Source organism: Mastacembelus armatus, chromosome 18, assembly GCF_900324485.2.
Source record: "Mastacembelus armatus chromosome 18, fMasArm1.2, whole genome shotgun sequence".
Taxonomy (NCBI): Eukaryota; Metazoa; Chordata; class Actinopteri; order Synbranchiformes; family Mastacembelidae; genus Mastacembelus; species Mastacembelus armatus.
Genome location: NC_046650.1, coordinates 2,909,658 through 2,928,326, shown reverse-complemented (window position 1 = coordinate 2,928,326; position 18,669 = coordinate 2,909,658). Strand labels below are relative to the sequence as shown.

The window sequence follows — 18,669 nt, the reverse complement described above, 5'->3', positions numbered from 1 at the left end:
ACTTTCTACAAGTTGGCCCTGCCTGCAAATTAACCTATAGGTAAAATTAACTTGACAGAAAGATACCAAAATGTGCATTGCAACCTTATAACTTCATTATGTGCAGACAGTTTTGCATTACTTGTTTCCTTAAGAAATGTCATTTAGTGTTGTGAAGTTAAAGTAAAGAAAGCTTATCATCAAAAGTGTAAAAACTACAAGTAAAAATTGCCAATACATTTACAAATGGAGTACCATGTTTCATGTTATTTTGAAGAATACATCTGCAGTCAAAAGTAGACAAGCATGTACAGGTCATGTGCATGAATGCAGGTCAGAAATGTCGGAATTCCAAAGCCCGAATATGTAATTAGCTGGTGGTTAAGGAGTCCTGAACTTGGTTTGGCTACTTGGAGTAGGAGGCATGTCTGCTGCTCTGACCCTGGCCTGAAACACACATCCAAACATTTATGCCATGTATCCATTTTTGCATTGTGTAGGAGGACTGAACTAAATGCTTCTGCCACATTGCCAGTGGGGTGCTGCAATGGATAAAATGAGCAGACATAGGAAAGACACTCCCTTAGGAAAGGATTTGAAAAGGGAAAACTGCATTTCCCATGATTCTAGGTAAATTACCAGTGGTGGAAGAAGTAATGCTGATGAGTGCTGGAGCTTTTAGAATCCACCATAGCATACTGGTAGAAAGTTTAAATAATTAAAACCATAAGGCAAGCCTTTACTATTGTGAGTAGTTAATTTATTTAAGAAAGCACCATAATTCCATATTCAAGAACTCTACCAAAACCTTGGGGTGGGAATTTATAGTTCACACAACTCAATTAGGGTACTAAAAATGCAGCAGTAAATTGTGGTCAGTACTATTTCTACAGGACATGTTAATTTCTTTACTAATTTCTGTACTGTATCAGCAGGTGAACTGTTATTTGGAGGATATCTGGAACCACTGTAGATTTGGGTTAAATACCCCAAAACACTCACCAAGGTATGGACAATAAGTGTAATATATTTGTATGCTTCTTTTAAAACCTAATTTATAAAGAAGAACATACTGCTGAGGCCTGTGCTCTTTTCCAACACCATCCATATCTCTCCTTCTCATTCACATCTGGGAAGAGTACAGTGCAACCACAGTCTTCTATTGTTGGCCTCGAGTCATCTTTCCATTTGTGCATCAGGAGGTTAAGTGCCTTGCTCAAGGTCACATGGATGGTAGTTATTTAAGGGATCGGGGCGTTTTACTCCTTCATCTCCCTTGACAAGATTTTTGCAGCTGGTCCCAGGTACTGCTTCCATTTCCAAGCTACTGCCACCCTGATTTTTTCAACTGGACTGGACAAATGTTTCAGATCAGGCAGTATGCAAGAATATGATTTTTGTCAAAAGTTTAAAATTCTGCTATAAAACTGAAAGGCACAGAAAGAACACATGGGATAAAAAAGTGGACAGATATGAATGCATATACACACTGCTCCCCCCACACATTCTTTGAAGTTTATGCATGAGGTCAAACTAAAGCAATGAGTTATAAATTGTGCCAGACTGCGAGAGAAGATGAAAGCACAGAGAGCAAATGTCTATGTTGCTAGTTACCCATCAGCCTCTAGTTTGACCCAGCATGTCCTGCATTTGTCCTCGGAAAACCCTGAGTGTATGTGAATAAGTGAATAAGCATGTTATTCTAGGGGAATGTGTACTATTGACCGCTTGTAGCCTTACTGATAAATGCTCTCTTCAGGTCCACAAGTGTGCACTTAGTCCAATTAGTTCACAGATGTTTCCCAAAGGTCTTCGGTTTTTTTGCCTGATATAAGCCCCAAAACATAACCTGTGTTTGTGACTGAAATGTAAAACTCATCGGGTGTCTAGAAGATCTATTCAGATTATGTACAATACTCAGACATACAACACAAATATGAAATTTATACTCCAACAGGAAATTCGTGTCTCATTTACATAAAAGAAAAAGTTGCCTTATATTTATACAAATGTTCAAATATACTGCATGCTTTAACTATTATTGGGCATTGTCATCTAAACCCATAAAGCATTAACCCAAATTAGTTGACCTGGTGTCAGGTCAATCTGTGCATTTAAATCTGGGATATCAGTTGAAATATTCTGATAAACAACACCATTCATTATCATGGTGATTGCAACATTGGCAGCTGTCCAGCAGCATTACTGACACACACTGTGTGGGAAAGGAACTCAGTCTATCTGTCAACTGATATTTAATACACGTTCTTTACATAACAACCCTCTTTTACACCCCACACACATATTACCACTATACATTCAAACAAAGTTAGTATATCACAAAAAAACAGAAGGCAAACTAGACTCTGAGAGGCTAACACACACATACTAAACTTGTCAAAAAAATCCCCACTCTGCAAGACTCAAGGCCTTGGCCAAGCCAACCTCTGTGATACACATCTAAGTGTTCCACTTGTCTGTTTATACATGAACCACCCATGCTAGTGTTACCTCTGACAAAACAAAACCGTTCTCACAACTCCCATGTTAAACTCTATTCTTCACTTCCTCTTCATCACTTTTCCTCCTTCCTGCCTCAGGCTCCTGAGTTAAGTGTGTTTTTTTGGGACAGGTGCATTCATCAGAGTGTTGTTTCTGACGGATGTTCCAGTTTGCCAGCTAAGCTGGAAAAATAAGTGAAGCGTGAGATTGGGTTGGGTATTTCCTGCATTTTTCTCATCTCACAATGAGGTGGAAATATAGGTCAGCAGTAGCCGGCGGAAGCCAGCAGGAGCTGGTAGTCCATGGTTTTGGAAAAGAAGGGTGGGGTGGCCCTACTGTCCTTGGAAAAGTGCCTTGTAGGTCCATATCTGAAATGGAACCAGTTAAGAATACTAAAAGCGAGTGAAAAGTCACAGGAAGGAATGTATATGTACAGAATGAAAACACACACACACGCCAAGCAGCATGTGATAAAAAGTAATAGAGTGTAAAAGGCAATTTCCTGTTGCCTTTGACTAAGAAAGGACACCTACCTAATAAGATAGAATGTTCCCACTATCATTTTAGTTAAAATCTGGCTAAGCAAGATTCATTTACACCAATAATCATAATTACTATGATAATCTGAGCCAATACAGCACTTCCTCATTTTACTGCTTTACTGTAAAGTTGAAATATGAGACACTTTTGTGATTAAAAAAAAAAGAAAAGAAAAGAAAGCCAGTGTATATCAGCTTGCAAATACAGCTCATATAATTGTGGATCCAAGAAACGACTAGCATTACTCTCAAAGCATTTTATTTTATTGTAAGATAGAATTTTAGGAAATTTCCATTCCTCTATGTTAATAAGATAACATGGCTTCAGTAGAAGTATGTATGGGGGCATTCAAGCCAAACCCAGCCTTTTTAATCTAGTTACTCTGCACCATGGACTTTGCATGTCCTCTGGACATCTCTCATAAACTATGCAAAAAATACCAATTGGTCACATTGTGGTTTATACATTGTGTGTATAAACCACCTTTAGATCTCATTTGGTTTAACAGTCAACTCTATTAGTTCTGGACCAGATTGAAGAAATAGCTTCACTTTTCCCTCAGTGCTTTATTAAGTCACTCTGATCACATCATGTATCAGGAAAAAAATCCTGGCAGCGTAAAAAGCCTTTGAAAGCACTTAAGTGAGGGGAAAAAAGTTGTGAAATAGGTTTTCCATCCATGCTCCAGTTTCTCAGTGGGGACTTTTTCCAGAGAGTGTTAGCATAAGTAGACTGAAACACTTCTGGCCCTCAGAATTAACTATGCTGTGGGCATGTGTCGATGTGTGTTAGTGAGGTCACACTGCTCACTGCAGTTAAAAATTAATCAAAAATTAACCAATTTAGGTTACCCCAGTGACAAAGTGCAACACTTCTCAATATGATCTGTTAAACAACCTAACATCCTATCTCAAGCCAATGACACAATAGTGTTGATGTCAGTGAACACTGCTGTAGTTGACCAAACTGCCAAGTAGGGGAACCCCACTGAGGAATTAAGTGAAATATAAAGAGAGATATATCAGTACCAAATGGAGACCAAGCTATGCAATGCGACAAACTACCCAAGGCAAGTAATTTCTAAAGATGTATAAAAGCAGGACTGGTTCAACTAAAATTTCGTGACTGCAAGACAAATCTTACTGTACATGCAGTCTATAGCTTGATACAGCACAGTGATATAGTTACTTGATAGACTGGGTTTCACCTACACTGAAAAACATTTGGTTTGGCAAAATACAACAGTCCTACAAATACAGAGCTGATGCTCTATGGCCACTTGGTAATGACTTGCAGTGGGTGAGAAACGCTTTGAGAAGAAGTTGGATTCAAACATCTAAATTCACATCTAACCACTGATAATACCTAACAATATAAAGAATATAAGAGTGCAATTAGACTTTGTGTGTACAGTATTGGTTACATCTGAATACAAAGCTAGGGCTGGGTCGCATATTTATCTTCCAAATCGCTTGGGGAGGAGAGGGTTTGTCTGATTCAAAATGAAAAGGAGAGGAAATGGATTCCAAATGGGACCCAGACTGCTACAGATATCCCAGCCCAGCTTGTGTGTATACAGCATGTCCATCACATGAACACACTTCTGTCTGCCCCTGCCTCCAAGTGCAGGAAAGAAAGCAAACATAGGCGACACATGCTGTGATGCATGATGCAACACACATTCATGTGTGTGTTAGATAGTTATCTTGTAGAGTGAGGGAGGGTCTGCTTGAGGAAGGGACAGGGGAGGGGTGAGGGGGGTGGCATTGCTCTCCAACATCAACACAGATGGAAATCATTTGGGTCTCAACAAGAGGTCTGGTCCACACTCTGAGTCATTGTGGAGCCTCACATGGACCAAAAGATGCAACTGTTATAACTAGAGTACTGACTGAAATGCAACAGCAGTGTTAAAGCATTAGCACAAAATGCTGATATCAGCCTCTTCAAAAAATGTGAGGATTTCATGATTTGCATAATTACAAACAGAATACCTTAGGGTTCTCGACTCAGCGGTCCAACAAACCAAGCATTGAAAGTGATCATCTTAGCTTCACAGAATTGGCTTTTTCAATATTTTTTGGACATTCTAATTGACAAATAGAACAAATCGTAGACTGAGATTAACCAATGGCTGCATTAAAAAACAGAATACTTGCTAACAAGATATGACGTAGCAAAGATACAACATCTGGATTTTGCCTCAATGCAGATTAATGTAAACACAGAATTTTATTTTTCAGAAGTTTTGTTCAAACTACTTGACAGCTGGATGGAAACTCTACGTGTGACTGAAACAGTAAGCTTGATGACATGACTGTATTTCATGCCAAAGATAAAAGAGCAATATTAGTATAGTATAAATCTTGGATATGAAAAGAGACAGAAGGAGAGAGATTCTTGTAGTCCTAAAAGACCTCAGTGGGATTTTGTCACACTTAGTGGTCACTATGATTTAATTAGAACCAGACGTTGTTTTCTGTGTGCTTAAATATGCGTGTATGTATCTGTATGTGGCATGTAGCTCACTGTAAAATTGTGCTGTGATCCTACTCCTTAGATCGCTAAAGATATTTATGGGGTGACGGGTGTGGTGAGGGATCTAACTGACATGAAAGGTCCAGATTCTCTTTGAGTGTATCCAGAATGTGTGGCTGAGTAAACCCGCCAGTTTTACTGATTTACACACAAGTCTTCTATAAATCCAATGGTTGTCTATTTCACTGGGGGATATACTAAATTCATTATATTTTTACCTCAAGTTATTATTTAGAAAGACATCAGATATCAACTTAACAGCTGGAAACATTTTAGAACCTAAGTGAGTTTGTATTTGACCCTAGAAACACAGGGCATTTCTATGTTCTGTTTGTTACCAATACATGCTGGGACTCTACACCTAAACTGTAAGAAGAACAGCAATTCCACATTGCAAATGAGAATAAATGGAAGCACCAACTAAAAAACTTTACTATTTTGTTGTGACACATGGTAATACCACAACTTCTATTAGTGCTTGGTTACACTGTTAGTGATTGGTCTTGACACAGCCAGTGCTAGCCATTTCAATATCCTTTTATACACTGAACATGTGTGCAAGATACAGTGTGCATGTCAAACTGCAGAACTGCAATTTCTTTCTGCATCATGGAGGTCCATATGATTTGATTACGTCCCCCTTTCCCACACAAGCAGAACACTGTATAATTGACCACCTCCATTCTCTCCATGTCATTTTTAACTTTTGATTAATTTACGATTAGTAAAATCATACTGCCTTTTCACTGAGCATTTCCAATTGCATTTTAAATCCACTGAGTTACTCTAAACTAACCATTCCTTATATAACAATGAGTAATCAAAATGGCTGCTGCAGGCTTTGGGGTTGACCAAGCACTGATGTAGCTTCTAAAGCCACAGGCTCTCAGTCTTACAGAGTGTTGGTTTGGCTCGCAGTGAGGCCTAACAGGTCACAGACCGTGGCCAAGGCCGTCTCTTACTCCTCCATACACTCCCACTATTCCATTAGGTCTCCCTCCTCTATTTATTGCACTTACTCACCCACAGTAAGTCATGAGTGACGCTTTATAAAATACTGTATCCTGCAAATCAACTACATCTGACATAAAAATACAACTAAACACTTTTATCTATACCAAATGCTGCTCTCGTTTCTTTTATTCTGTGCCCTGTTTACGCCTTTTGCTTTTGCAGTTTCCACGCTTTTCTCTTCCTTTCACCCATAGATCTTGTTCTTCCCACAAGCTGGAATCTATACAACTTAAAGAAATTGAGAGTAGAAAGAAAGGGAGCAGAAGTTTTTTTTCCCTGCCTGGACAGAGGTTAGTGTGGAAATGTGATGAATGGTAATTTCAGGGCTGAGAGGCAGCAAAAGAGAGACAGAGAGCTAGAGGAAAATAAAAGACAGAAGCTGGGTTTCAATCCAAGTGTATTTATGAGAATGGTACTTTATTCTTCTTATTCTGAACACCCTGCACATGTTATCTGTACAGTTCATACTATGTGTGCTATATTTCCACTGAGCCTTTCTGTGTGATATAACTGCTGGCTCTGGTATGTTTAAATTTCCCTCCTTTGCTATTTTCCTTTTTGCTGATGCAAAAGCCCAAGTCTACAATGTTTATTTCAGTCTATGGTATCACATAACAAATATACAAATAGAGTTTACAGCATACTATTGTTTACTTCAACCTGAATATGTTAATTATGATGTCTCCAAACCTTTACACATACAGGTGTGGATATGGTTGTAAATACTGTCTCAGATAAATAAACCTGGATATTGATCTGTATCCATCAGTTATAATCTCCATCAGTTTATATTAATGTTTAATGTTTTTATTTCTGAGAACACACTGGCATCACCTTAAACAAACTGTAGCAATGTCTGGATTTGCTAATTTGTATGTACACCCACTCTCAGGTCAGGTTTTGGAAGCAAACAGAATGATCTCAGTCATTTTTCGATTGTTTTTGAGCACCTCATCATGACTCAATGTGACACTGGCATTCCTTGACTGCTTGGTTCTGACTGCGCAAATTAGCTGAGAAACTTTTTCAACTCATCACTTGATCCAGAATATAGTTAATCTACTGGAGCATCTCAAAAAAAGAGTTTTAGACAATGTTAAGTTTATTCTTTTTGGCTTGTGGTAAGTTCTTTTGCGCTTTTGAATATATCTAAGAATAAAAAAGGACATTAGTGTGATACTGTACAATGTCAGTTAAAGCATGGATAAGAAAATAAAGATTTTCACATACTTCCCTTTGTAATGTTTCAACTTATTTTATTAACTTTTATTAACTTTTATCAACTTATCTTATTTTTTATTACAGCGTACAGCTGACTGTAGGAGAGGCTGGCGAAGGTGCAAAGCATAGTGCTGTCACATCGATAATGCAAATTTGATCCTTGCTCTGACAGTACGGCTGGGAAATGTATACGTAACATAATTACTGAATGGATGAATAAATAGGCTATAGAATAAACATACTAGATAAGAAAATGTATAACAATTGCACAAGTAAAATAATAACTACTCTCTTATTGTGGCATTGTTACACTTTAAAACAGAATGTTGCTTCACCGGAGGACAGGGAGGAAACTGGTGCCGCACATGAAGACACATAGAATTTCCCAAAACAAACTGTCCAACAGAGGTACAGGTGGTGGTGGAGATGGTTTTCCACCTAAAAAGGTGTGAATATCTTTTGACAACTGCAACTAGCCTTGTTTTGTTTCAGTCGGGGACCGGAATCAGCGCAATCTCTTAAGAATTAAAGATTTATTATGTGCAGAGTAATTTCCATCTCAGAGTGCAGCTTAGTTTCTAAGTGTGAATTCATTATAATATAGGCTACAGTATGAGTGTACCCTGAACACCACCTACAGATATGATGGTGTAACACATGCCATGGTGCGGTACAAATGACGAACAGTCGCGGTGAAAGCAGAAACTTACAGTGGCAAAGAGTGACACTTTGAACCGCTACTACTGTACATTCACTGCCAGCTTTCAATACAAGACAGTTATGTGGTACAGTGCGATGAAGGCCTTTCAGTTGGTAGTGACTGATAAATGCCTGTGAGATGCAGATGAAAGCTCCAAAACCATTACAGAGCGGACACTAGATTAGGAATGACCTTCCATGGTGAGGTGTCACTCTGCTCACATTTCACAATTTGTGTGATTTCTTTCGTTTTAATCATGTGACAACATTAAATGTGTAAGTTGACACCTTTGAACAAAAACTTGTGACTTTGTGTTCAGTTGATGAACAAGAAACACCTAGCAGGATCAGAATTTACTACAAAGGCAGGAGCAGAGAATAGGGCTAAAAAGTAGAGACAGAGACATCACTCCTCCTTTCTCATGCAGTTTTCCAGGAAAACCTCGGCTGTGATTTCCAGACACACACACTGGGGTCACCGGAGGAGGCTGAGGACTGGTTTTAATTATAAACTGCACTGTAAGGCCTCGTGCCTCAGTGTGTGTATGTGTGTGAGTGAGTGAGTGAGGATGTTGAACAAGGTGTTGTGGCCTATTGTTATGGTGAGAAGGTTTTGCGAGCCACAAGCACCTGCGTTCCATCAAATTCAACTGTTCTAGCATTAACGACATGCACGCACTCCCTGTTATTCCTTATGCTTCCTTATACACATGCATGCTCCTCATGTCACCTCTACCATGTTACATCCACAAAAACAATTGCTGTAATAGAGATGTTACAGCCCTGGCTGGCTCTCAGGGTGTTGCAAAGCTCAGTGTGAAACAGGAAAACAGTGAGGCCATGACTAGCCTTCCTACTGCTTTACAAGTGACTGTAAAAACACATCTCACATGGCTTCTGCACCCCACTGAATTATCACACCTAACATCCTTGCCACTGGATAATGTTTAGTTGTTTTATATTTACATTTAACTTAACAGAAAATGTCTGTATATATTATATTAGTGGTGACAGGACTAAGCCCATACTGACAAATATAACAAACTTTTTTTTTTCTTCATAGTCATTTTCACATTTGTCATACCAAAATCACATCCTGAACCATATGATCTGCAAATGACTTTCATTGCATTGCTCAACTCAGAATTTGTCAGCGTTGCCATGACAATAAGTAAAGTCTGTGTGTTTCACCTGAGAGTTGTCAAAATTTTGGCACCACAGCAGCCTGGCTGAGCCAGAATTAGAGACAAGACACAGCACTGGAAAGAAAGTGACACCAACTTGGCAGGGGGATGGAGAAACACATCTGATGGCCACACATACATCCGAAGCACATACTGGAACTGAATGTTTATCTTGTTCATAATATGATACAATAGGGTATAGTTACAACCTGCAAAGCTACAAATTCTATCTAAGAGGACATCTGAAACTGAGTATGAAGGCTTATGATGTTTCCTGGTCAGGTTAATGGTAATGTTCCTGTAGGACTAACTGTATCTCTTCAACGTTAGTAGGATTCACTGTACGGTTTTAGGTCTTAGGACAGGTCTTAGGTTATAGGACAGAACAGTGAACTTACCAGCCAGGGGTGAGGAATCTCTGGAAGGGGCATCTGAGGTGGGGCAGGTAGCCCACTGTGGATCTCTGATTTAAATGAAGGCTCTGGAGAAAAGAAAATGACAGACAATATAATTTTTTTACTATACATACAGTATGTATAATGTACTGTAATGTAATGCAATTGCACTCTATTTCAAAGTCATGCAACAGCTGAACTTTAACATTTACAGTAGAAACAAATGCAAATTCAATTCTACATTGTGCAGCACTGTAGTTAAATGTACAAATATTTATTTTTTAGTTGTTGCATGAAATTGGTATTATGTAACTAACTATGTACCTCTGTTACTACCACCACTGAAATACTCACATTGCAGCCGTTACAAATAGATGCTGGGCAGTTTTCCCTTTCTAACTTAGAATATTTCCAAAATTCAACATTTTAGACTTATCATGCATACCATGCTGTAAACTGTATTCTCTGTTTACAAAACATGTGTGACTGCTGCCCCAAAACAAAGAATCTGGCATAGTTTTGGCTCAGTAAAGCTGATGCCAATTAGATTAAAAAATGCAGTGATTGGCCTTGATCCCAATCTTTGAGATTCGACTGGGACATCCATAATTAAAATGAAAATGTGGCTACATATTTCTGAAGAGTTTGTTGTGGCTTGTGGTCTCACCTTTTTCAGACAGGACTCTGTGGAGGATGTTGGATAGGTGCAACTTCTTCTCTCGGACCCCGGCGCTCAGATACTCCCTGTCCAGCAGGTCCAGGAACAGACGAAGCTCACACACCAGCTCCTCCATCGCTGCAGAGTAGACACACACACACACAGACGATACAACCAGGTCATTTTTCTTTCAGACACTTCAGATGTTCATTACACAAACACAATGGCTTCCCATAAGTCTTGAACACAGCAAAATTCCTAGAGTGATAGGACATAGGCATTTAGACAGGTTGTAAATAAAGAGTTTGTTCAGAGGATCTGAACCACTTTATTTAAAGGTAAAGCTAAGCGAGCAGACCATTCACATCAATAATCCTTTACTCAACAGAAAAACCATGCACACTACTAAGCGGTACACATTTACACATCCTAGATATTTTTGCCTTCTCCCATTCACTGCAATTAAGGTCTGCCTCCTTTGTCCAACTTTGACTGTGCAAACATGCTGAGTCTGCCAACAGAAACACTAATGCACTGCTTGGAACTGACCTCCCCCTGTTTAGTACAATGTTACACTTCCAGACTCAATACCACCCTCAAGTCTGATGCACTGTTGATGGTTTGTAATCACTCTGCACAATATTTACTGCATCCATTGTCCACACTGGAATATCGCATCATTTTCTGAGTTCCGGTGCAGGCAATAAGGGACATGTGACATACAGTACCTTAATTCTGATTTCTTTTTTAATATTTTTTGAACAACAACTGAACTCCATTTCCTTTTTATGGGTTTTATTATTTATATAGTATTCTGTAAAATAACCATCACTAGCTTAGTTCTTTGGAAAGCAGTACAAGAATTAGCAACCACAATCCCCTGTAAGCCATCAAAGTTCTTACACAACATAAACTACACACAGAAACAGGTAATGGAATTATTTATTATTCAGGCCTCACGTACTGCATGTTTTAGCTATAGTAAAACACCCTATAATCATTGATTAAACAGACAACAAAGGCAAACACAGTTATATAACCCACAAGTGGGCAGCCAGGTAGAAAGATGAAAAACTGATGTTTCAATCAATCATCAGAACAAACAGCACTTCAGTCCAGCATGAAGACCCAGCGGGCTGCTCAGAGCAGACAGACTTGGCAACCCAGCTGACAGATGTAATGCAGCAGAATTATAGCTGCTGGTGGAAAACACGACACTGCCTCCCCACACAGAACAAAACAATAGAAGGTAAAGCCAATACAGCACAGTGCTAGAAGCTGAGGTACTGTATGTGTGTGTGTGCAGTATTTAAGTGTGTATTTATGTTCGTACACCTTCACACACTCATATCTGAGAGTTTGTTGTGATATGGATGGCATCAGACTGAGTTCATAAGTATGACTGGGAGCTGCCATGCTCCGCACAGGCACTCAGATAACAAGCACCTCTCTCAAACAGAGGGTCCTGGCCTGTTTAGGAACAACTCAAGCTTGTTGTAAACATCTCATTGTATCAGAGGTGATGACAAGTGGAAAGCAGCTGCAGATTGAAAAGGGCGAGTGGCGTTAAGGATAACAAGTTCATTACGATTTATTTCACCTCTGTGTACCACGGAAGAGCTGACTGAGAGCCTGATTTTCTTTTCTAGGTGTTCCCTGTATCATGACAATACACTAACTCTGAGCAGCTGGATGAATAGGACGTTTAGTGTCTTGTTCAAGGACAACTTGACAGTTGTTGAGGCAGACCTGGTCAGACTGAAAAATTCCCTGAATCAGCGAAGCACAACTCTCACCATTTCAGTTACAAGATGGATATTTAGATTATTTGATGATTTGATTTGTGTAGGGCATTAATAAAAATGTTCAAAAACAGTCAAAATTGTACATTTTGATTCTTACATGTATGGACTTTCAACAATTTTGCCACATTTGCATTGCCAAGGAGCTCTGCTGAGTGAAACTGGGTTTCTTAAAGGCAACATGCACCACCATGATGTGCATCAAATGTACCTTTGAAAGGTTATCAGAAAGTTGTACTCTTGTCTTAGATTATATTCATGAATAGAGGTTCATTCCGTACAGACAGCAAAGTCCCACAGAAGATGAAGCCTCCACTTCCTGCCACTAGCTGTGATATGCTTATGTTCTTTAAATAATAATATTACATGAGATTAGATTAGATTAGATTAGATAAACTTTATTGGTCCACAACGGAAATTTCTTGGTCACAGTAGCTCAGTTACATACAGACAATCTTGAAAACAATTAAATAACAAAAATGAAATGACATCAGCTAAGGCTAGAAGCACAGGGGGTGTACTGATTTGACCTAAGTGCAGAATGTCCCTGCAGTTTAAAACTAACCAGCCCTCCATCTGCTCTACATGTTGGACTTGTTGTTTAGGGATTAAAATATACCAGTAAAGCTTTTCAGCAAGGACTGGATGTTCTCACCAGTTTATGAAGACTTCTGCAATGATGCAACAAAACTCTTATAGTCCTTCAAAACATGTCAGAATAGCAGATCTGTTCGTAACTCACTCTGCCCAGATATCGGAGTAACCAACAACAGGTGAGACTGTAGTAGCTGGCAAGGGATGGAAGAGATTCATCTTCAAACATTTCATCAGAGTATCTCAGTGTTATGAATTCTCCTAGAGACCTTTTTATATGTTTCCAATGCACCCATATTTTTTTTGTTCATAGCTGCAGGAGAGGTATGGGTATGGACAGTTGAACACACAGCCACTTTTTCCACATTCCTCGCATAATCTAATTATCCTACAGGACCAAAAAGGAGGTATGGAGAGGGCTGGTGCTGAAGTCCAAAAAGGACAGAAAAGTGGGTTGAAAGGTAATTTAGCCAGAAGACAGTGAGAGCTGGTTTGAGACAGAAATACTGGCACAGAGCATTACAGATTAAATAGATACACATATAGAAACAAAAGGAGAAATATGATCAGTCAAAATCACAACATACTTATCTTCAATAATATGATGTCATAAATTCCTTTTATAGCACACTTACCAAACTACATGTCCAAAAGTATGTAGTCAACAGGATATGTCCACATTCTTTTGTGTATTATTCTTTTTCACTGCATGGCCGATTAGTTCCAAAGAAGGAAAATCTTAATGCTACAGCATATGTGCTTAATTAAATTGAGTTTTGAACTCTTGGTAGGACAAGTCCTGCATTATGAAGATGTGGCAATGGGTCTTTCACTGTGCTTTAGGGATTTCACAGGAAAATAATGCTCTATTGAGACACTATACAATATATGTTACATAGTACACTGGGAAACTGTTAAAGTAGGTATACCTGTCAAATACAGGTACCCTCAAATTGATTCAAATACCATATTGATTCACCACATTATTTATATTAGCTTAATACATCTAAAGATATAAAATCATAGCAACTGCAGTGTAAGTGGCACAGAAAAATATCTGATTATTGACAAATTTACCTCCACCTCAGTTAGGGTTTAAACTTCACTGGCCAGATAAAGACATCATCAGTGATGTCAACCAGCCTGTGAGGCTCCTCTCACATACACCTTGAATCACTTTTACCATGGCTGCTTTTATATTACAATAACAGCACTCTTTACTGCACCATTTACTGTTTCATACAGGTTTGTGCAACCTGGGCAATACTTTACCTCCACCAGGGTGGTCAAAAAACTAAACCTGTTTGTGTGTGTGTGTGTGTGTGTGTGTCTGTGTCTGTGTGTGTGTGTGTCATTAAAAAGCTAAAGCAAGCTCTCCAGATCACCAAAGACTGAGGGAAAATTAAGTGGCGTGGACCAAGAAGGACCACCCTCAGACAGGGCCTGAGGGCAAGCAGAAAAATACCTTGTTGTGCAAACAGCCCTTCTACGCTTTCTTCAAAAACTCACTCCCTCCTTTCTCCCTGTGTCTGTCATTCAACTCCTTTGCTCCCACTTTCTTCATTGTCAGCCATGTCCTTTCTTTTCTCTCCATCCAACTCGTCACCTCTGTAATGTTGCCACGAAAATCTGCTATTCTTATACATAAAAACATGCATGCACTTCTAGATTTATTATATATTTTAGATATCAAAAATCCATGTTTTCTCTACAGGCATACCAAAATATCATTTACAAACATGCAAACATATTATGGCCAGTTTGACAGATATCTGCAACCAAGACTTATATAAATTATATTTACATGAAGTATATTCTTAGCAGTATAATTTACCCTTAATCGCATTTGTGGCACAAACACTATACTTGCATGACAAATTATAAGAACTCTTTCCAAAAAAACTATTAATTCCTACAGAAACACACATCTCCAGAAATACACACAAATAAAAATCTACTAAAAACACCTGAACAAGTCAGAGGTATGTTTTCACAGAAAAGTATTCACGCTTGGAGCTCAAAACAACGGGGGTTTTCCTGGATCAGGGTGTGTGTTTGTTTGTGCCAGGCAACAGGGTCAGGTTTGGGTCTTGCAGATAACTTGAGACCCTGCGGCTCCATTGTTGTTGTCAGGGCAAAAATGCTAGATTAGCTAGATTAGAGGGAGGAGTAGTTTCTGCCCTCTTCCCAGAATACAGCTGCTATGATTAACAGCACACTGACAGACACTATACCACTCTATACACTATGTGTGTGTGCTTCAGGTGTCTGCTTCTTGTTACCAGCAGCGTCTTTAACACATCAGGGTGGTGTTTAGTCTGGGCATTTGGCAATTTTCAGGTCAAGTTGTGCCTCCACACATATAGATATATATTATGCTGAAGCATGACCATCAAATATCAGTGGTTCTAGAGTCTTACACACATCATTAAAATAAATCCAGAATTTCTCTCAGTTAAGATAGTGGGTTTTCCCTTGACAGAGTGTGACCTGCTCATTCTAATAACAAACCATCTTCATAATAAAGTTGTCCTATTCTTTTAAATCACCATGGTCTCTTATTGAGTTTACTTGGATAAGAGAGGGTTAGGTCTCTGAGCTTGGGCCAGGACTACAAGCTCATAGTGCCAAAAATGAATTTGCATCAATTGTCCAAAAGAAGTAAAACAGTGCACTACACCCACTGAGACAACGGCATCATTCTTATAATAACATGCCCAACAATTGTCATGATTTTGTATGAGCACAGATTTAGGACCCAAATACAGACACAGCTATAGGGACGTGAAGAAGAGAGAGTTTTATACTTCTGGAAAGAACCAGTAAACACTATAGCAAAATCAATTTTCAATTTTCTTAGGCAGACTTTACAAAAAGTTCTCAGCTTGAAGCAGATGATACACAAATGTAGAAGGGTTGCAAGAGTCTGTTCAGGGCTATGATGAGCATCAACTTAAAACACAACTACTAACCAGAAAACTTGGGTCCATTCATGAACCCGACAACAACTACTACTGACCAAAGACTTGAGAGAGCTCCGGCAGAAACAGTCTAACAAAGACAAAGATACTTGGAGAAATATGCAAATGAATGCATAAATGGTGGGATGGAGGGAGACAATAATGTTTCTAAATGGAACAATTTGGCAGAGTAAATGCTGACTAGAGTCCGACTGATACAGGATTTTTAAGACCAACATTTGATTTTAAAATATGATATGCCGAAATACCAGAAATGTGGGAGCCTATTAAAATAAAAGTCCAAAACAGAAAGTCCACAAAATCATGACAATAATTGCATTTCTGAGAAAATGAACAATTTATGGCAACCCTACCTGAGACATGATGTGACACTGCCATTAACAGATTAACCATGCAAAAACAGGGCTAAAACCCAACAACAGAACCAAGTCTTGGACTTGTGGAGCTGTCCAACATGGTTGTGGAACAAACAAGCTTGGGTACTAAACTTAAGAACCTGTGAAGGTGGGTATTCTGAGAATATAATGTAATAGAATGTAAAATTCTTACAGCAATGCCACAAAAACATCTCTGAATCTACATCTAAAGCTGTATGACCTGATAGTGTGTCATCTCAATTGCACGCTACGGTCAAATTAGCCGACATTAAATATTTGAGAAACATCTACTGCTGCATTATGAATACATAAGTCAGGGTGTGTGTTTGTTTGTGCCAGGCAACAGGCAATAGGAAATCAGAAGTCCAGTTCCCAACAGTTTTTCTATCTCTAAGCAATAACACCTGGTATGTTTCTCTGTTGCAAGTGATAGATACATGTACTTCCCCCAGGCTTACTGGACTGCTGACGCAGCCAAAAGATGCATGAGAAGCCTGAGCCACTTAATGAGCCAACTATCAAAAAGCCACTCATCTTCGGTGAGCACTGTGGTTCTGGGAAACTTAAATGCACTGTGGGTTGTGTGTTACAGTAAGACAGTGGTTGTTGGCAACAGCGGTTGGTTTATGGTCTGGCTGTGTCTTGGCTACTGGCTCCAATAAGCCACCAAAACACAGCAGGGCACCACTAGTTGGCATTCATTTGGATGATATACACATGATTATAATGGAACAAACATGCACAGAAGTTGGAGCACTCATATCAGATCAACAAACAGCTCACGATTTTTCAAAATTAGGAGCAGAAAACAAGGTTCTCGTGGGTTTCTGGGCTATACTACTGTTCTATTGTTGTTCTCTCCAAAGCTAATGAATATCAGATGGAAAATACCATAAAATGGATTACTCCATACTCTACAGGAATAAAATGTATATTTAACCAAAGTCAACTGATTAATTTTGATAACGAATTTGTCCTTTTACTTTTGAGTAGTTCTAGTTTATCTTTGCTGATGAAGGCTATGTAATATGAACAAAAGGCTTATAACAGCAACTAAATGGACCACGTGGGTAGACTGTTCTCAACTGCTATCTCCAAGGTCAAGAATGAACTTGACTTTTAAGATATCATATTAAGACAACGTAGACAAGAAGTTCGTAACGTGCTATTTACATCTACAGCCCCATGGAAACTGAATAAACTTCATCTACTGAGAAAGACCATGTCAAATGCTCTGACAGCTCCAGAACAGCTACTAAGTGGACACTGGGGACATTTTATCTCCATGTTTATTGTTATGTTATGTTTTGATGGGACAAAACAAGGCATGAACAGCCCAGCTGTTTGTGACATTTCATCAATAATACTTTAATAAAAACATTATTGATTGTGAAATCAAAACTTCCTTTCTGCTTTTCAAGACTGAACAACACATTAGTCTCCCAGAGAGTACTTGGACTTATTAAAAAAAAAGATAATAAATTCTGACAACATGTTTAGCCAGAATTCTTTTTTTTTTGCTTAAATGAAATGATATCTAGAAAAACATACTTTCAATTAATAAAAACATATTATTGCTATTACTTTTTAACTCCTAAATTTAATTTACTCATGTGACAAGTTAATAGAAAGAGCTTAAATAGGATATAGTCATGATGAGAACAATTCCTTACTTGCATTGCATGATGACCTAAAATCCTCTACTGCACTTTTTTTTTTTTGAGAAAAATCTCAAACCCCTCACAGCTGTATAATTATTTCAGTCACATTACTATTTCCTATAACTGGAAAAACTCCATTTAAAAGCACACTGAGCTGCACTGCTAGTGAGAAACTATGAAAGTCATGCAGTATTCCCAGTCATAAATGTTTCATAAAGGGTTTGTAAAGCCTTAACTTGGACAAACACCAATAAAGTGGGAGAGTTATGAACAGTTCAGAGGATGGGCGATGCTGCATTAGTTTATGATGAAAGACAAGCTGTCTCGCTCTCCCCATTTCTCAGCTCTGTAATTATGAGGTTTGTGTGCTTTCTTCGTTCCACTAGACGTGCCAAGCGAACATCACAGAGCAGGGCTGATTGCTATCAAACTGTACAGGTGGCTCAACGTACAAGCAGATGTTTCCAAAACCACAAATGCACATCTACAAATCCCCAACCTGAAGAAAGGGGAAAGAAGAAAGC

The 18,669-nt window shown here is 38.7% G+C and overlaps 1 protein-coding gene across 3 annotated transcripts in view; it reads right to left on the bottom strand.

The window, feature by feature from the left end:
* The window catches only part of afap1 (actin filament associated protein 1), a 55,635-nt gene that overhangs the window by 32,254 nt on the left and 4,712 nt on the right, over positions 1–18,669 (bottom strand). For all 3 annotated transcript variants that reach the window (XM_026329298.1, XM_026329289.1, XM_026329279.1), the window contains exons 2-3: positions 10,740–10,868; positions 10,076–10,158 (exon numbers count right to left, since the gene is read on the bottom strand). In XM_026329298.1, coding sequence (XP_026185083.1) covers positions 10,076–10,158; positions 10,740–10,868 — 212 coding nt within the window. The remainder of the gene's footprint in view (positions 1–10,075; positions 10,159–10,739; positions 10,869–18,669) is intronic.